General features: G+C 43.1%; 1 protein-coding gene across 1 annotated transcript in view; it reads right to left on the reverse strand.

Moving 5' to 3' along the window:
• Positions 1-21,484, reverse strand: part of Dse (dermatan sulfate epimerase) — a 58,965-nt gene that overhangs the window by 14,833 nt on the left and 22,648 nt on the right. Inside the window, 1 exon segment of the mRNA XM_052751357.1 lies at positions 20,199-20,667. Coding sequence (XP_052607317.1) covers positions 20,199-20,614 — 416 coding nt within the window. The 5' untranslated portion in view covers positions 20,615-20,667.

Raw genomic sequence — 21,484 nt, forward strand, 5'->3', positions numbered from 1 at the left:
AATAAGCCTGGTGTGCATATTTTCTAGATCTGATTTTAAAATGTCAAAACTATTCCAGTTTTAATTTTTCATATAGTTTTCATAGATGTAGATAGTTAGTAGACAGAATATAATTATCTGGAAAATACCATTATTTAGTATTTGAAGGCTCAAAGAACATATATTGTTTAGATTTTCCTAGTGTGGTCTTAGTTTGGGCTGCTGTAACAAGATGGCTTAAACAGTAGAAATGTCACTTCTCACAGCTCTGCAGGGCAAAGTCTGAGGTCAGTGAGATGGCATGATGGGGTGTTCTTGGGAGTTCTCTCCCTGCAAGGTGGATACTGGGCCCCTCTCTGTCTGTGTTCTCACATGGCTTTTTCCCCGGCTTCTGAATATATGCATCAGGTCAAGAGAGAATGCTCAAAGTGTCTCTTCTCATAAGCGCATTAATCCCATTATGAGGGGCCCACACCCATAACCTCATCTACACCTAACTGCCTTCAAAAAAAAGCCACATCTTCAAAACTGACCACATTAGGGACTGATCTTCTGCATGAAATTTTGGGGGGGAGGGGCACAATTCAAGTCACAGCAACTGTTTATTTCATTTATATAACTACTATTAACACAAATGCTTGTAATAAAGAAATTTAGGTATTTCAATTATTTAGTCTATATATATATATATATTTATATATATAATATTGTTAGTCAATATATATAAAAGATAAATGTGTATTTCCCTTTCCCCACATCTGTGCCAACATTTGCTGTTATTAGTTTTCTTTTCTAAGATTTATTTGGGCTGGAGAGATGGCTTAGCAGTTAAAAGTACCAGAGGACCTATCACTACACTATACCTTCACGGCAAAAATGATTTTACAGATGTGCTTAAGGACCGACCGTGTGATGGAAGTTAGTAAAAAGACTGTCATGTGCATGGGTCCTTAAAGGCAAAGAACCTCTGGCTGTGGGCAGGAGATGGAGCTGTGGGGCAGCAGCAGAGAGACATGATATCATCACGTTGACAATGGAGGAAGAGAACCATGAGCAAGGGGTGCAAATGCTACAAACAGATAAGGAAAAAATTCTGCCCTACAGCCTGCCGAGGAACATGATCCTATTAACACCATTTTGAGTTGCGTAAAATTGGAAAACAGTACATAGAACAGTTCAGTTGCCAATAGCTTTTGTCATGCTAAAATGTACATGCCTAGGCCAACGAGTTCCCAATTAGTCATTATCTGGCTCCAGCGTGTAAGTCCATTATGCATAACTTATGCAGAACTGTTCCTACAGGATATTATTTTGTGTATTATGTGTCTGTAGTGTACACTGAAATATTATGTAGAAAGTAAGATCTACATGTGGGTGATGCAACCAACTACCTAAGTGTCATGACAACAAAAACACCAAGTAAACCATGAACAGTAAAAAAAAAAAAAGCAAACACAAAATTAAACTCATTAAAACTGTAATATACATACAAAATATGATCTATATTGCAATTAAAAAGATATAAGAAGTGTTTTTAAGACAACACAGCTGTGTAACAATGTGAGGGAAGATGTATTTATTGTCTTATGATTTTCTGTAACCACCTGACAGAGAATGACATGAGATACTTTCTCCCTCAGAGTCTACTGAAAGACGCAATCATCAACACACCTTGTCCTCAGAGTTCCACCTCCCAAACTGAGAGAATACTTTCCTGCTGTTTTAAGCAATTTATCTGTTCTTAGTTACAGCAGCAATGAACATGACTTAAAGAGGCCAGCGTTGCAGCTCTCCAGAGGCTCCTCCATTCTCTCTTCCTGTTGCTGCCTCATATTTGGTTATCACCCTATTTACTTCAACATGTGATCCACTAACATGGAAGGAAAAAAAAGCACAATCTGAGACAACAAAGCTCAATTTTGATTACAGCAAAAAATTATAATCAAATTGATATACCTTTTTCTTCTTAGGGTCAAATTTCTGTTATATTTGTATTGCTGTGATAAAATACCCAACAAAAAGTAACTTAGGGTAGAAAGGGATTATTTGAGCACACAATTCCAGGTCCATCCCTGTGGGGAAGTCAAGGCAGGATCTTGAAGCAGCTAATCACATCACATCCACAGCCAAGAGCAGAGAGAAATAAATGCATACATATTCCCTTGTACTAGAGGACATTTCGCAAGGGATGGGTTTTCTCAGCTCAATTAAAGTAATCATGACAATCCCAAGGATATGCCTACAGGCCAATCCAATCTAGACAATCTCTTATTGCAACTCCCTTCCCAGGTGGTTATAAGTTGTGTCACTGACATTCAAAACTAACCATCACAAATACTAGAAACAAAGTGAAGTATCCCTTACAGTACAAGGATGCAGAGAAAAAAATCTTACCCTCTCCAGGACACACTCTCAGAAATGACATAGTTGCCTGATTCTCCTACTTTAGAATCATTTATCAAAATTTTTCCCTTTTTTTGATGGTTTTGCTAAAGTGGTATACAAAACTTCATGAAATCTAGGCACTTCCTGAAAACAGTGACTGGATAGATTGTGGCTGATTTTATTCTGAGCACCAACAGAAAATAATATGCTGAACTATATTCCATTCAGTTCTGGGAACCTGAAATGTGCTTTTTAATTGCAGACTTGTACTGCTTCTTAACGAAAAAGAAAAAGATGTTTTTCAGTATATTTTGGGAAGAAGCATTCTAACCACTAGAATTACAGAATAAAGAGACCACTCAGAGAGGGGTGAGGCCCCTCACTGGAAATGCTCAGGGAAATGGGGTAGTAAAAAAGGACTCTCTGAAGAGGAGTCATGTGTTTAACAAAATGTTAAGCCACAGTTTTCAAACTACACATCATTAAATAAGCATTTAAGCTATGACCAGCATGTTTTAATGGAACCTAACAAAATAGAATGAAAATAAATTGGAAAACAGTAAGATTACAAAGCATACTTGTCTTTGTCAGTGTTCTATTGCTGTGAAGAGACATCATGACCAAAGCAACTTATAAAAGAAAACATTTAATTGGGGCTTGCTTTCAGTTTCAGAGTGTGAGTCCATGGTCATCATGGCGGAAAGCATGGCAGCAGGCAGACATGGCACTGGAGCAGCAGCCAAGAGCTTACATTTGATCCACAAGCAGGAGGCAGAGAGAGACTGAACCTGGTGTGGGCTCTTTAAATCTCAAAGCCCTATCCCAGTAGTACATCTTCTCCAGTCAGGTCATACCTGATCCTTCCTAAAACAGTTCCACCAACTAGGGACCCAGTATTCAAACACATGAGTCTATGGGACCATTCTCACCCAGACCACCACATTCCACTCCCTGTCCCCCATAGGCTTGTAGCCATAATCATAACACAAACACATTTAGTCCAACTCCAAAAGTCTCTGTTATAGCCAACCGAATGAGCACATGGGGCCATTCTCAGTCAAACCACCGCAATTATTTAAAATTAAGGGCCATTTTCTCTACACACACACACACACACACACACACACACACACACACACACACACACTTTTCATGAAAGATTATATATATGTGTGGGGTGTATGTGATGGGTTATGATGCAAATTTTGCTTTTTACTGTAAGTCATATTTAAGAGGTCTGAAGGTCACTGTCTTCAAGGAAAATTTGATATCCTGTAAGTAGCTATGTCCTTCAGGCACAGAGTTTCCCAGCAGAACCTGCTGGGCTGAAGCCGATGTTGCCCTAGCACTCCAGCCGAGGGCATGGAGCATATTGGGGGCCCACCAAGAGATCATTAGGAAGGAGCCCAAGAAACCAGAGGAGTTCAGAATGTCCAGAGCAGAGAGCATAAGGTGCTTAGCAGTGATACAGATGCAAGCACACTACCTGTGCTCAGCAGCCAACTTAAGAAAGATACAATATATCACAACTTAAGAAAGAAAGATACAATTCATCACAACTTAAGAAAGAAAGATACAATTCATCACAATTTAAGAAAGAAAGATACAATTTATCACTTGTACCAAAATCAAGGAGGCCATCGTCTGTCTCCAAACAATTTTTTTGTTTTGTTTTGGCTTAGAAGCATTTTACATTCAAAATAAATAACGAAATTATGCTTGTAGCAGCACTGTATTCCAATAATGTCTATTTTGGCTTATGGCCTGGGACATAATTTCAAAGACTACATCCATCTATCTAGCTATCCAGAAGTTTAGCTAGCTAAAATTTTCCTTTGTGAATCATTTAAAAATGTTTTGGATTATGTTATTTCATGTTGTGATAAAACAATCAACTTAAAAAACCATGAGAAACTATGAGCCAAATTTGTGAGCTATCTTCAAAACTTAGAAAAAAAAAAACTTCCCCAAGTTTTAAATCTGAAGATACCCAAGACTTAGATCTAGTCATATTGCACAAGTCGACCTCTTTGTTGCATGAAATCACATTCTCTCATCCTCTCTGACCATGTGGCATGACATCAAACTAGTTTTAGTCATACTTTAAAATCTCCACATCAAGAGTCAGCTAAGGTAAAGTACTTAACATCGTTTTTTAAAGGCTCTGGGCTCAGTCTCTAGCAATGAAAACAAAGAAACAAACAAAAATGCTTTATAAGGGATGGAGTTAATATGTGATCGCAGTTACATGTGTAGGTTTTGTTTATTCTCCTCTTGCCCTTTCTCTGGACTTTTTTCTTGTCATAGTGGATTCACTGCCAGGAAATCCTGAACGAACTAACAAATGCTCACTGCACTGCTCCAAGCTCAAATCACTCTGCGCTCATCAAGGACCTTTTCCTTTTCCATTTGACAGACTTCCCCATCCTCCCCACTCCATGATCCCTCCAGGCGGAGACAGCATGTTGTTTCCGGTTGCCTTTAGCTCCAGAGAAGGATCTGAGGGTACCCGCATGGCTCTGTGCCTGACTTCTCTTCTCATTCCCCCAGCTGTCACTCGCTAGTGACTTACTGCAGCAGAACCCCTAAAACCTGACCTATGAACTTCCCTTCAAAACATTCTTCACCATCCACAAAAACCGTGCCTATTATATTTAAAGGCATAGTTCCTATTTCATAACATTTCCTGGTGACAACAATATGTAAGTATGTTGAAATACCTACACACACACACACACACACACATACACACACACACACACACACACACAATCGCAATGTACGCACTGGCAAATAGAAGTAGTAGAAGTCAAGCCTGAGAGAGGTGAACTGGACAATGTCTCTAGAGTCCACAGGCATTTTTAAAGCTCAGTAGCTCCAAAGCCTGTTCTCAGAATATTCCAACAGCTCTAAGTAAGAATTATAAGTTCAGTGATGAGCTCTATCATTCCTCCAACAACTGAAAAATAAATTTAAAAAATCTGAAAAATAAATTCTTTGCTCCCTGTGGGTCCCAAACACAACTATCCATTCTCATCAATGTTAACTCCTTATCATGGGAACTGTCATTCCCTCCCTACACCAGGATCTTATAAACAAAGACCTAACACTGTCCAGCTTGACCTCTGTCACCTTCTCCTCTATGTGAGCAGAGACTCTACTTAAAATACAAATTGCTACATGAGAAAACACCAGCTAACTCTGTCTCAGAATGAAAGATCAGAACTGAACCGGGTCAAGCCACAGCAGCTAGTGGAGTTACCCACTGTACCGCCATGAGTATGCAGTCAGCAACGTTCAGACTGTGAGAAGGTATGCAGGGCAAAGAGTCCCCGTGCTTCCACAAACTGGACAGAAAATAAAGGGGTGCAGAGGAAACTGCAGAGGTAGACTTTCAAATGAGCAAAGACGGGGAGGAGTGTAGCCCAGAGGCAGAATGCTTGTCCACAAAGCCCATGGTTACATCCCCAGCACCCACTTTCTTTCTTTCTTTTTTTTTTTTTTTTTTTGGTTTTTCGAGACAGGGTTTCTCTGTGTAGCTTTGCGCCTGTCCTGGAACTCACTTGGTAGCCCAGGCTGGCCTCGAACTCACAGAGATCCGCCTGGCTCTGCCTCCCGAGTGCTGGGATTAAAGGCGTGCACCACCACCGCCCGGCTTCCAGCACCCACTTTCAACACACACTCATACCCCAGAAAAAGAGCAGACTAAAGCCGGATGTGGTGGCAAGCACCTGCAATGGCAGTACTTAGTGGCTAAAGCAGAAGAATCACTCCAGAAGTTCAAGATGAACCCAGAAAACAGTGAGATGTCTCGCCTGCCCACCACAAAGCAAAGAATGTGTGAAAAAACTCACCCTTGCTGAACTAGACAGAAGCAGGGTAAGATGACTGTAGAAGTGTCTCTCTGTCTCTCTCTCTCTCTCTTCCTTTCTCTCTGATAGAAGGGTTGTGGCTGGGATCCACAGTTCTTGGCTTGTATTATTGCCACACACATTGTTCATTTGCTCTTTTATTTTACAGTAGAAAGGTCGCATGTACACATTGGATCACGACACCGTTCTGTTACATCCTTCAGTGGCCTCACAGTGCTCTTAAGAAAAAAGCCCAAGCTCCTTCACATGATACAGTGTGTCTTCCAGCAGCTGCCTCCGGACTCAAAACCTCACAGCTGACCTCTCCTTCCTATAGCAAATTTTCAGTTCCTTAAAGGCACTCACTGGGCTTTCTTGTATTGCCAGGCTGCTATGCATTAGGGCTTTTGCCTGGGACAGCCAAACAGTTTTCTCTTTCCCATCACTTGGTTGATTCATATTTTTTGTTCTTGTCCCAGCTAGAAAGTCTTCCCCCATGCTTCAGGCCTCAGCCAAGCACTTCTCAGGTCTTCCCGTCATGCCTAAACTTGGCTGATGATATTCTCATCTGTGTTAATACTGTCCATTAGTTTCTCTCTTCTATTAAAACCAAAGAACCCTAGGCAAGACAGGTGTAAAACTTGTGCCCATGTTTATGTTCAATATTTAGCAAAATGCTTAAAACTGAGTATGTTGATGATTAACTTACAAGAAATAATTAAATATATTTATTACAAATAAAATTCTCTGTTGGCATTATGTGTAAAAGGGTAGACTTAAAGCAGGGTAACAGAGATCACAGTAACATACAGCGTCGTGTCACACAGTTGTTATGTGACAGTTTTCCTGGAGAGAACCAACGCGTCACGTCTACTCATCCCAGAAAGGGAGTCTACATCCAAGGAATGATTGCACCTATTTCCAAATTGGTGAACCAGTGAGTTTTTGTTGGGGTCAACAGCAGGAGCGGGGATGAGGAGTAGGGATGACTCAGAAGCAGCTGTTGCAACAGCAGAAAGCTCACCCTCACATGGGTGAGGTGATGACTCCCTGGGGCTCTCTCTGCAGCTCCATAGTCCCACACAGCCACAGACTCTGGAGTTTTCCATCTAGACCCACAGTCCCTGGAGTTCTCCACACAGACCCACAGTCCTTGGAGTTCTCCACACACACCCACAGACCCACAGTCCCTGGAGCTCTCCACACAGACCCACAGTCCCTGGAGCTCTCCACACAGACCCACAGTCCCTGGAGCTCTCCACACAGACCTACAGACCCTGGAGTTCTCCACACAGACCCACAGACCCTGGAGCTCTCCACACAGACCTACAGTCCCTGGAGCTCTGCACACAGACCTACAGACCCTGGAGCTCTCCACACAGACCCACAGACCCTGGAGCTCTCCACACAGACCCACAGTCCCTGGAGCTCTCCACACACACCCACAGACCCTGGAGCTCTCCACACAGACCCACAGACCCTGGAGCTCTCCACACAGACCCACAGTCCCTGGAGCTCTCCACACAGACCTACAGACCCTGGAGTTCTCCACACAGACCCACAGACCCTGGAGCTCTCCACACAGACCTACAGTCCCTGGAGCTCTCCACACAGACCTACAGACCCTGGAGCTCTCCACACAGACCCACAGACCCTGGAGCTCTCCACACAGACCCACAGTCCCTGGAGCTCTCCACACACACCCACAGACCCTGGAGCTCTCCACACAGACCCACAGTCCCTGGAGCTCTCCACACAGACCCACAGTCCCTGGAGTTCTCCACACAGACCCACAGACCCTGGAGCTCTCCACACAGACCTACAGACCCTGGAGCTCTCCACACAGACCCACAGTCCCTGGAGTTCTCCACACAGACCCACAGACCCTGGAGTTCTCCACACAGACCCACAGACCCACAGTCCCTGGAGCTCTCCACACAGACCCACAGACCCTTGAAGTTCTCCACACAGACCCACAGTCCCTGAAGTTCTCTATGTATCTCCAGTGTGGACACCTCTTTCCACAGTTGGGCCTGTCAGCCTCCACCCACAGCTACTGTTGACTCTCCTTTACGCACTGCCAGGTAGGAACCTCAAAACTCTTCCAAATTTTTGTCCTCCAGCACATGTGACCTTTTTTTTTTTTAACCCCCTTGCAGCCTTGGAGCCTTCTGCAGAAAATGTTCCAGTTTGGGAAGAACATACTTGTAGCAACAGTGTTTCATTAACTCATTGAATTCTCTAAATTACAACGTGAGACAAACATAATATTTATCTCCAATTCATAGAACAGGAACTGATCTAGAGAAGCCAAGTAATATGCTCAAGGTCGCAGAGCTGAGACACAAGATTAGAACATAGGCCATCTGGTTCTGCAGCCCTAGGCCTTGACTGCAATGAGGTACAACTTCCTACCACCGAACAACACTAACCATCCTCTTCAAAGATAAAAGGCATCTTTAAAAGGAAAACACCAAAGATGTGCAATGGGAACACATAGATAAGATGATGGACTCCAAGGTCAAGAGTTCTGGGAAGAGATAATACTGGGTAGGACAATAGCTCTGCAAGGAGCAGGTAACCCGAGACCCTGGGGAGAAGGAAATGATGCAAATCCTGACCGTCCTACTGGTTCTAGGACCTCCCCACTCAGCTTCCGCTGCTCATAAATTGCGGGCCTTCCATTCCGCCCCTCTCCTGCTCTGCCAGCCCACCCTTGTTCTCCCTCTTCTGTGAATACAGGCTGACAGACTAGACGACAGACTGATGACAGGTGGGTGTGTGAAAGTGGGGTCAAACACACGCACGCACACACACACACACACACACACACACACACACACACGCACACACGCACGCACGAGCAGCCACAGAGTGCAAGTCACCAAATTACATTCACAGCTGCACGAAGACTCGAAGACTCGGGATTTCCGCTCTTGGCAAACCCAGTCACTCATTCATAGTAAAATCAGTTCTTCCTTCGGTGTTACTTTGTGTCTGTGACAGGCATACTATATTAGGTCTTCTAGGTCCTCAGTTAAGTGGACAGGCCAATGAGGAAGCCTGACACATTAAACCAAAAATTACACTTCAGGGGAGACACCCTACAGAGCATCTGAAGGCACTGTCACGAGAGAGGCAGAGTCCAGAGGGTTCTGGGAAGAAGTTTCTTTGGGACACGCACTCATGATCCAACAACCAAATGTGTGCTCTGGTTCCTAGCGCAAACCAATACGCTGAATTAAAAAACAAAACAAAGCAAAACAAGAAACCAGCCAAGAGAACCGCAGGAGATGCAGGGCTGGAGACCCAGCCTGGAGGAAGCAGTTAATTCTAGTCATGGAGTCTGACAGGCTTGGAAGAGAAGAGGTGGGTGAGTCTGGCTCCCTGGAAGCAGACAACCTATTATTGCTCAGGCCCCAGGCGTACTTGAAGATGCCAGCGCAAGCTGTCTCAGGGGATACAACATGTCAGTCACCGAAACAATAAAGTCACAAAATGCTTGGAAGCCCAAAGAGGACAGAGAAGCTGTTCTCTCTGGATGAACATGTTTTGTGGTGGAGGAGACACCTCACCTTCATTCAGTCACCACAGAACCGACGTCAACAAACTGCGTTCAAGAGAGTCGAGAAGGAACGGGGGGCGGAAGGGGGAAAACAAGGGTGGGCCAGAAGAGCAGTGTGGAAGGCGGTGAATTTGTGAGCAGCGGAGCTGAGTGAGGCGGTCCTCAAAACAGTGGATACCAAGCTATTCACCAAGGATTTAACTGTCTGTCAGCTTCTCATAGCGTAATCAAATACCTGACAAAAATCACCTCATGAAAAGGAAATAATTAGCTCTCAGAGTTCCGGTTTGCAGTCAGTCACCGGCCCTACTGTTTTGACCAGTGGTGAGAGAGAACATTATGGTTGAAACTATATGGTGGAGTGTCATGTTCATGCCATGACAGCCGGAAACAGACAGGGAGGAAGGGGCTGGAGCTCCAGGATAGGCTTCCAGGGCATGCCCCCACATGATTTCCTCAAACTGGCTAGGCTCTACTTCCTAAAGTTCTCATCACTGCCCACAGCACCACCAGTTGAGGGCCTCCACCATGTGAACCTTAGGGTTAGTTCAGATCCAATCTACACCATCCACGAGCCCTGGCATCCACGAGCCCTGGCATCCACGAGCAGGGGTGTCAACAGCCACCTGCCTACATGGTGACCCATGCAAGTGAGACAGACCAAGTGGACAGAAGAAACAGATAATGTCATAAAAAAGACACGTAAGCAAGTGAAGTGTGGTCTCTCTCCCCTCAGCTGACTCCCCCTCCTACATGCCCTATCTCACCTAGGTACCAGCTACCCAGGCCCATCCTTCACAAGCTTCTCCGCTACCATATACATGTCAGTGGCCCTCAGAATCACATGGATGACTGGTTAGAGGTACAGGTTCTTGGGGCTACTACAAAAGTTGGGGAGTCAGCAGTGGGGAGGAGAGCTGGGACCTGTCTTCTGAAGGATGGCCCAAATGCTGAAAGAATCAAACTTTGTTGCATCCTTTCCCCATCCTTGGAATCTTAATCATTTCCCTCCTTGACTGATGTTATAGCCACTAACAAGTTTCTCTTTTTCTGATTCACCAGGCCATCCTACACGATGCTTTCTAAATCACAGGCATATGGGGGAGACTGTGTATCTTCCTGTTTTTGAAAGGCAGCATGTGGAAGGAAAAAGAAAAGATGGGTGAGAGAGCCTGTTAAGCATAGTTAAAACGCATTCCCTTAATTGATAAAGCCTTAGAACTTGAAAAGTTAAAGACCATTTTGAAGACAACTAAGAGAAAATGAAGTACCTGGCTTTCCAAGAGGTCCATTATCAAGAGAGCCAATGAACACACCTGTATCATTAGCAACAGATTCAATGAGCACACCTGTACTATTATTAGAGCGCTCATAAGCACACCTGCGCCACCATTAGCATATCCAATAAGCACACCTCTACCATTATCAAGAGATCCAATTAGCACATCTGTACCACCATTAGCAGATCCAAGAGCACATCTGTACCATTATCAACAGATCCAATGAGCACACCTGTACCATTATCAACAAATTCAATGAGCACACCTGTACCATTATCAACAGATCCAATGAGCACACCTGTACCATCACCAGACTCAGTAGTTTGTACCAACATCCATTTAGCATTACTATGAATGCCCTAACAGCAAGGTCACAATGTTGGAACAGAGTTCTCATCTCATCCAATAGGCAAACTGAGTGTTTAATTTTCAGTGATGTTGTGTAATCATTCTTTAAAGTTCTCTGTGAAGTGTCAATGCAGATACACTCAGTACCCACCAATTAACATTATCCCTCCAGATAGGACACAAGGAATCAAAATATCAACTTCTTCTGGTCTGAAGCACAACTCCCTGTGGCAATTCAGAAAGCCCACATTGCATTTAAACAGGCAACAAAGAACACTGAGGGTAATTTAACACTAAACAACAAACAGATCCTACAAAAGAAAATGAACTTTGCATTTCTTTCCACATGAGTGTGACTGCAGCTGTCATCAAATATCTTAAACTGGTGTGGAAAGAGGCATTATTGAAACAGTTTTATCCCCACCTGCATGTGAAATAGATGGAGAACAGTTTAGAGTGCAAGGTAGCTGAGCAGCAAGAACTTAGATGCGCTGAGCATCCAATAGCTGAGCAGCAACTTAGGTGAGCTGAGCATCCGATAGAGCGGGTGACGTCACACAAGTTCAGCTGTGCTCCAAGGATGCTCAGCTCGCCTTCACCTGGCAACCTTACGGGGCTTCCTCCACAGCTGGTGGGTCCCCTCGCATCCACAGAGGCATGTGTAATGACGCTGGTCGGCAGCAACCTGCTCGTTACATGACAGTCAAGAAGGGACTTCCCAATGATCAGGGTCCTACTGCTTGAGAGCCTGTAAATTTAAAAAAAAAAAAAAAAAAAACTAACCAATGTCAAAAAAAAAAAAAAAAGACTCAGAGTCATCTGTGATTTTCCCCCTTCTATTTCCAAACATCTAAACCTACACAAAATGAGAAAACTGTCACAGAATGTAAGAAATAGGGAAGAAGGAGCGGTGGAAAGAGTGAGGGGGAAGGGCAAGAGAGAAGAAAAAGATGAATGAGAAAAAGCCAGGACCGGAGGCTGGGCTTTTGACAGCTCGGTCTTTGTTTCCACCCGACCACTGTAATGGATTCCAGGTGTCTGCCGGGCAAACCTCCCTGCCTTTCTCACTGGCAGGTCATGAGAGGAAAACCTGATCTTTTCACTCACAGCGCTGAGGCTCCATGTGTCGGGGCCCAGCTACTTCCTCCTCCCCTTTGGATTCTCAGTCTGAGTTTGCAGTTCAGAAAAGCAAAAGGCCAGAGCAGCAGCTGGAAGGAATTCCATTTGAACCCTGCAGGCAGGGGCTGAGACAGGCCCCACGGTTCAGCTTGGTTCGTTTCAGTGTGACAGAGATTTCTCTCTTTTTTTTCCCATCTATTTTGCTGCTTTACATTATTTTACAAATACACCCTAGGATGTCAGAAGTTTGCCATCCATAAGTAAGGATTTAATAATCTGTTGTAGAAAAAAAAAAAGTACAATTACTTCTCTGTCCAAAAGTTCGAATTTTGTTTTTTCTCTCACCAGCTCTCTCTCCCGATCCCTGTAGCCAACTGGCTCCAACACAAGAGTGAAGTCATTTCTTTTCTCTGTGATTTCTTTTCTGTCTCATGATAAGGAAGAAAAATACTATAAGGCAAGAGAGAGTGATTCACGACAAATACTTCTCGAAAACACAACTCCAGAGCGCCAGAGTAGCTAAAACAGAAGAGGAAAGTCCCCCAAACCTGCTACTGGAAAATGCGCACTGGATGCTTCCCCGTTATCAACTGCTTGAGTAAATCTCCTCTGCGAAACAATTGTATCTTAAATCTCTTTTCTTTTTTCTTTTTTGTTGTTGTTTTTTTTTTTTTTTTTTGGTTTTTGTTTTTCGAGACAGGGTTTCTCTGTGTAGCTTTGCGCCTTTTCTGGAATTCATTCCGTAGCCCAGGCGGGCCTCAAACTCACAGAGATCCACCTGCCTCTACCTCTCAAGTGCTGGAATTAAAGGCATGCGCCACCACCGCCTGGCTTAAATCTCTTTTCAATGCATCCATCTCCATGTGGAACACGGCAAACTTACACTTTTCTGAAGTAACTAGACCGTGGTGGGCTCCCATAACTGAGTGAGCCTTTTGTGTTATTTGCATTAAGTTCTAGACCACCAAATACATAGAATTGAGTAGATCAAGCTCAGAGCAATCCATCTACCAAAAGCTTGGATGAGACACATGATATGAAGCAATGCTGCCTAACAGATGCTGTCCTTTTTTTTTTTTGGAGCTGAGGACCGAACCCAGGGCCTTGCACTTGCTAGGCATGCGCTCTACCACGGAGCTATTTCCCCAACCCCCTTTTCATTTTCTAATGTAAGCAAAAGCCTACTAAAAAAAAATTCAGCTAGCCTAAGGAAAAAACATGGCTGGCTAAATCATGCATCTACTCCATACCTGCGTCTTCCTCCCTGCAGGTTTTAATGAAATCTGCTCAGGGCAGCCTCCATTAACGGGATCTAGGCAGACACCAAACAACGTAGTTCCAGTCCTCCGCACGGTGCTGCAGGACAAGCATCAACACAGCCCATCCCACACGCTGAAGGATGTTTATGACAGTACGGAGTCTTTGTGAAAAGCTAGAAGGTTCCACCTGTGAGCCATTCATGGTTACGGTGTGCGATGCGTTTTCGGGACTCTTCCTCCTCTCCCAGCCGGTCCCAACTCCTCACTCACATCTTTCTCAGCTACTTTCGATTTGAACCTTGAATTGTGTTTCTTTAATCTGGGTGAAGTTTTGTAGGGAAGGGCAAGCGCAAGTAAGCAAGTTAAAATGCACACACATTAAGAAAAACAGAATAATGTGTGCTGACACTCCAAAGTACCTTTGAACTGATCTTTATGGAAATCCGTTTAAATTCTCTGCGAAACACTTTCTAAACTATTATGTTCCGGGCTTGAATTTTAAACTCTTGTTGAAAAACAATTATTTTGTTTATGTACAGTACTTCTGTGGTTTTTGAATTCCATTTTATTTAGTTGTGTGTGTGCATGTATGTTCATGCCATGGCATACATGTGGAGGTCAATGGACAACTTGTGAGAATCACTTCTCTCCTTACACCGTGTGGGGTTCAGAGTTCAGGTCATCAGACTTGGTGGAAGAACATTTACCTCTGAGCCATCTCAAAAACTTGAGATAGCATATTTTAATTAACTGAGCTTTTGAAGTAAGCTACACACAATCTTAGCATTAACAAAAACAAGAAGACAGGAGAGACTTCCTGGAACGGATGTGGTTGCCTGCATACAGGCAGATAAAACACACAAGCAAGCACATCTTCCCGTGATGCCCAGTTGTTTAGAGACCCATAGGATTATACACATTTCTCAGACAATCTTTCTGATTCCCTCTCTACTGCATAGTATATTTGGTTAAAAAAAAAAAAAAAGCACAGTTACATAACATCTACAATTTCACTTTTCTTTCACAGTGGTTGAAATTCTTTCTTTCTTTTTTTAAAGATAAGGTTTCTCTGTGTAGCCTGGGCTGCCCTAAAACTTGCTTTGTAGACTAGGTTGACCTCAGACTGGAGATGTGCCTGAACCTGCCTTCCAAGCACTAGGACTAAAGATGTGTGCCACCATGGCTGAAATTCTTAAGTTAGTCTATGGATCTGAACCTTTAAATCTCTTTATTTACTAACATTCAATGGATTCAATAAAACGTAATGGTTCATGTTGTCAACTTAACAGGATCAACAATATGAGCCACTGGACCTGTTGTGAGGGATTCTCTTGATTAGGTCACCTGACATGGGGAGACCTACCCTTAAAAGTAGTGGCACCTTTCTGGACGTAGGACCGAGATTGCATACCAAAGAGAAGGCTAGCTGGCCATGGGAACCCATCATTTCTGGACGCACCGTGACATGAGCAGACACTGTTTTCCTGACTTACTCATCACGATGACCTGCACCCTCAAACTCTGAGTCAAAGTGAACCCTTCCTTCAAGCTGCTGCTTGTCGGGTGTTTCGTCACAGCAATGAGAAGAGTATTACAGCTTTAACACCAAACAGAAGACGTGCCATGTTTACTCTCCCCCAAGCCTGCCTTCGTGGCCCTACCACTAGATTCTTGCACACACAGAGCATCCTGGAGGGCAAATGCTACAAGCTTTAAAGGAGCATTGTCAAAGGCAAATTCTATGAGCGTTACAGAAATGTTCTAGCTCTGAGAACAATTTGAGTAAGAGTGATTAAAAAAAAAAAATCTCTGAACAAAAAAAAAATGTCCTTCTTAAAAACCCACAAATGACTATTAGAAACCAATCAGGGCCTGTGTCCTAGGTAAAAATAGCAGAGATCATAATTATCACCAACTGCCATTATGTTTCATTGAAGCCTCACTACATGACAAGAACTTTCAGAGTACCATGTAGTAGGTTATCTCACTTAATCCTACTAAAAATGGCCCTGTGTGGTAGACACTCTGCTGCTGTGATGTTATTCCCTGGGATGCTAAGGCTCAAACTGAGAAATTCATCTGAAGGGATACGGAGTTCAGGATGCCGGCAGAAAGACTCTGGAGTTGGCCCCTTTGCACTGCTGTTCGAGTAAGTCACGAATGAAAACCCTTCCTGCGTTATCTTCAAGCTCAGCTCTGAGCAGAAGCACCACTGTGAGACCCGTCATCCCAGGTACCAATTGTACAACTGCCGGGCCATTTCTTCAACCCTGAATCCACATCACTAGCACAGTAGATGCTCAAAAGGTTGGTTGATTAGGTGAAAAATACAATTTAGTTTTTAAAAGAGTAGAAATGTTCTTCAAGGAAAATCGCTAATCAATTCCATTATACAAAGCCATTGCAGGGATGGTTCTTTTAATTCTATAGTATTTATTATTGTTTTATAAATACAGCCGGTCTCTTTTTTTTTCCTGAAATGGTTATGTGCACACTATATCCTAAGACAAGGACAACATTCACAGGATACTTCTTGTATATAACAAAGAATAGGATTAAACTGAGCAATTTAAGCACAGGTAACTGGAAAATAAAAATATTTAGTAATGTTTTAAGTTGCATAAAATGATTAGGATCAACCACACACCTAAATGAATGTTTAAGAATCTGGGTTTGAATGTGGCTATTTATAAGTAGCTAACATTTCTATCAGAGCGCTAAAAACCACAACAGAAAAGGTTCAGTTATCTAAAACTAAAACCCAGATATCACGGGTCACTTTCAGTTTCTAAGCCCAGCTTAGCCTGATCAAAAGAAAAGAGTCCCACTAAGTTCTGTACAGCCCACTAAGTGACAGACTGGCTTTTGGCCACTGAGCAACAGGACAGTTAGACAGGCACCCTTTTCCCACCTCCACCGATTGGTAAATCTGTGCACAGTTAGACAGGCACCCTCTTTCCACCTCTACCGACTGGTAAATCTGTACTTGTTGAGATGATGTGACTGTTAAAATTTGTACTTGAAATTATTTATTTTCCTTCTTTTATCAGAGAAGGCATTTGATCCTAGTGATGGCGTTCACTCATTAAATACATACACCAGATGTGTACACTAATGAAATTATACTGGTCTTATACAATTTTTACTAACATTGTTATATTTGTGCTTTAAAAATCCCAATACAAAGGCATTTTTTAATCTCTTAGTCTTGTGTGTGACGAGACAGGTTTTTTTGCAGCAACTGTTACATTGTAGAATATTACTTTAAGGTGTGTTACTTTTGTTCATGCTCTGGAACATCTGTTTAATGACGCAAAGATGTGTTCGATTAAATAAAATTCACCTGCGGAGGCTGAGTCCCCAACTAGCTGACAGGAAGTGGTAGGGAGGAGCCAGGTGGAGAAGGGTTTTTAAGGAGGGGAGAGGAGAAGCACGAGAGCCTTTTTTTTGGAGGACACAAGCAAGGAGAGGAGGTGAGCTGCTTGCTCTTCAGCCTCTCGGAGGAGCAGAATTCCACCTTAACCTTTGAATCTTGAGTTCTTTAGAGAGACAGAGGTTTCGTAGCTTTGCAAGAGTTGGTGCATGAGGAAACAGATTTCCCTCCTGCTAAGGCCCCTGCAGCCAAACCACTGCTAGTAGCAGCAGAGTTGAAGTTGCTGGTTTGGACCTCCATAGCTTAAAAGGCAGCAACCATTAAATAAAAAAAAAAACAAAAAAAAAAAACCAAAAAAAAAAAAACCACTGTTTCTCTGGGACACTACATGAGCACCATCATCTACCAAAATCCACTTACCTAGTAAAACAAAAAGGCTATAAAAGAGCAAACATGGACAAAAAGAGGATTTTTTTCCTACCTAGTATAATATTAAGTTACTGTAACATTGGATAATGTCATACTTAGTATTTGCTGCTCAAATACTAAGTATGTTTTCATACATATTTCATTTTCCTTCTCGGTGTCAGAGCTAGAATGCCGTCTGATGAACATGAGTCTAGGTTAGAAAACACGACACACACAGCTAAGCTTCATGTTTGGGACAAACCACAGCAAAAGGCTTTTTTCAGCCTAAAATATCACAAACTTCAGAATAACCACCTGTGTTTAACTATAATTTTACAAATCCAGCTCTGATAATGTTTGAATGCCAGTTCTTCCATAATTCTGTCCATTAGGGGCCGTCCAACAGTTATCGGAGGGCTGCAAATCACTACTCTTGACCTTTGGCCCACTAAGATGTACTTCATGTAAGATATACTCACCCACAGAACTGCTGCAGAGGTCCCTAAACATGTAAAACTAGTCCTCTCCAGGCCAATGACAGGTGGCAACTCACATAGTCTTAGGACCACATTTCATACAATTTGTAAGCATTTTTAGCCACTGAGCTGTGAGTTTAGAGAAAAACACTTACAAAATACCGAGTTTAGTCAGTTCAAGCCTTATCTTTTAAAAAGCAGACAGATAGGACCATGAATTATAAACAAATTTAAGCCAACCAAAAGGAGACGGGAAGTTTGCTCTTGAATCTTAAACTCCTGAAAAGTAAACTATGAGATAATCAGAATTCTTCACACATGTGTACTTTAGCACGAGTTTTCACACGGGGTTGGGCCCTCTGCTGCTTATTAAATAGAATCTTGTTTAGAAATTGCCAGTCAATCCCATCACAATGACTTTTATCTCCTTAGTATCACAAAGTGCATATAAATGCTAATTGGTGGAAATGCCTTATAGGCAAAAACATTTCAATCAGTTTGGCAAAAAGGGTGTCAATCAAAGCCTACCACCAAACAATAAGAAACAGTCAAGTATCATGTAATGGTGTTCTGCTCCAAGAAAGAACACATGCAGGATTACAACCAAGTTGAAAAGTCCTAGTGCCTAGTGACACTGTAGTCACCATACTAACATCAGTACAATGTGCTCTTTGCTCACATGGTCATGGGGGTGCTGGTGTAAAGAATCCTACTACACTGCCAAGCATATAAAAGTTAGCACATATAACTGTCTGTAGGACACAGCATCTGATAAGCAACTATGTTATTGATTTGTGGGTTTATGCAGTACACTTCATTGTTATTTTAGAGCATACTTCTTACACTTATACAAAATTAACCACGGACATGCATACTGTGTTTTGCAGATAGCAGCCTCCTATATGCCCTGTTTAACACATGTCTTATGCTTGATTTCATTTTACACTGTTTGTTCATCCTGGTCCTAGGAGCAATAGGCTACATCCTATATAAATGACACCTAGGTACGTGTAAATATATTCCATGATAGTCACACAAGGACAAAAATCACTTACTGATGCATTCCTCAGAATGTGACTCTATCCACAACTATAAATATATGTTAAACAATGCAGAAAGAACCCTCAGTTATTAACATGATGCTGTTTGCTCAATTCCACAATTTTCCCCACTTAGGTTAAGCTGCCTCTCAACATGCTCCTTCTAAGTTGAAACATAGTAGGTCTTTTAAAACTGTTAGATCAGAGGACCCAGCAGATGCCATAACAGGCTGCTTGGTCTTCTCTCAGAGATCAGGCCTCAATTTCAGTTTCCTGAGACTGAATATGCTGTTTCTAAAAGAGCCACAAACAAAGGGCAATTAATCACTCGTACCCCTGATAACAGGGACAAAGGAGAGAGGACACACCAAGCCTGGGCCACTGAGCCAGCCCCCACAGTCAGTATGTGCTAGGCCAGCCAGCTCCCACAGCAGCTCAAGGACAAAGCCTGGGACTTGTCCAGGCCTGCCACAAAATGGAAAACGGTAGCCCTGACCAGCCCAGACTAGCCCTGGCCAATTAAAATGTAATAATGTGATTGCCACTTGCTTAAGCCAATCATATCTAAAGTGACCTAATTGCCTTAGGATCTCCCCTTAGCTGTGCTTAAAAGGAGCCCATACATCCTTCTCGGGGTCTTTGCCATCTTGCCTTTATTTGGGATAGCAGGGCCCCAACATGCTGGAAACTTTCTCGAAATAATAAACACTCTTACTGATTGCATCCATGGATGGTGGTCTTTTGTTGGACTTCTCCATGACCCTAACATTAGACTTTTTCTTTCCTTCTTCCTTCCTTCCTTTTCTTTCTTTTTTCCTTTTCTACTTTTTTTTTTTTAAATCAAGATAGGAGCTTAAGTATCAAAAGGCTAGCCTCACACACACTATGCAGCTGAAGATGACCTTGAACTACCCACCCCTCTATCTCTATCTCTTGTGTTGGATTAAGACCATGTAATACCACCCCTGGCTTATCTGGTGGTAGGACCAACCCCAGGACTTCATACACATGCATGCTAGTCAATCATCCTACCAACTGAGCCAGATCTCTAGCCCTTGGATCATTTCTTTAAGTGACAAGGTTAATACAGTAAGAAGGAAAAGACAAAAATCTACCAACTAGGCTGCGCTGCCATCCTTTCCATGTAGTCTTTGGCCATGTCTCGGGCTTCAATGTTCTCAGGATACAGCACACAGAACATTGCCAAGGCACCCAGGTTGTTTCCATAGATCTCATTCCAGCGGGCACTGTAGTCCTTGTGATCCCAGGGAGGGAGGTACTCCAGGGGGTTAGAGAGCATGGTGTGCACAGCCTCCGTGAGCCGAGCGGCGATGTGCTCGTGGGAGCTGGCAGCCCTTAGCTGGAGCTCTGCCACCTCTGTCCTGGAGAAGTACAACATCGGGTGGTTGTCATAGTGGGCATTCGTGAAGGGAATCATGACTTCTGGGTTCTCGTCAGTAATGTAGGCTGACACTAGGCCAAGCAAACATATGAAAAACACACTGGGAGCACCCCGTGTGTGAGTCCTCATCGTGGCATCAGATCTCCAGATCTCCAAGGCAGCCAAACCATCTTCGAACGCTCCTGCAAGGGGTACAGAAGAGAGTGCGTGTCAGTCACGCCTGGTGGAAGCACACAGTAGGCATCGCTTTCCTATGAGGGCTAAACATTGAAAAAGCAAGCTTGTGAATTTCTTAAGAGGCAGCAGAAAGTTGTATTAGGGAGAAACCTGCTAAAACCAAGTAAGGTATGATTTTATAGACCTAAACACACTCTAGGGATCATCACAAAAACACAACTTGGGACTTACGGAGAAGGGAAAAAATATGATGGATTTCTCATAAATTATCAGGAAGAAAAGCTGAGATTTTTATGGTATTTTAGACATTAATACATAAACCACAATAACCAAAAGCCTGTGGTAAACGGTCTGTCTTCTGGGAATCTGAGAAGGCATTATGAGAAACGGAGAAAATCCTGCATTTCTTAATCCAGCCTCCTTCACCACAATGATGTCCCTCTTCCTTCTGCACTGTGAATCAAGCATTTGGATCAGCAGATCTGTGGGGGGTCTATGTGGACGACACAGTGTGAGTAAGGTTAACTATCCTCTTTGTGGGAGTAGAAGGTGGGCTAGAGAAGACAGAAGAATCTGCCAACAGCTCCCAGGACTGACATCAGCTCTCCAGGAAGTCCAGACTCAGGGCTCTGGGACTGGGAAGTTGACATGCCTTCATTTGGAAAAGAAAATCCCAGTGTGGAAAGACTGGATGACTAGTGGATGTGCTTTCCCCTTATGACCTGAAACCTCTGTGTGCTTTTTTGATTTGCATAAAGGACTTTGGTGTCATTCAGTAAGTTAGACATTTAAAGCAGGCTCACATTATCTTACCTAGTTGTT

Source organism: Peromyscus californicus, unplaced genomic scaffold, assembly GCF_007827085.1.
Source record: "Peromyscus californicus insignis strain IS unplaced genomic scaffold, ASM782708v3 Scaffold_22__1_contigs__length_63687245, whole genome shotgun sequence".
NCBI lineage: Eukaryota > Metazoa > Chordata > Mammalia > Rodentia > Cricetidae > Peromyscus > Peromyscus californicus.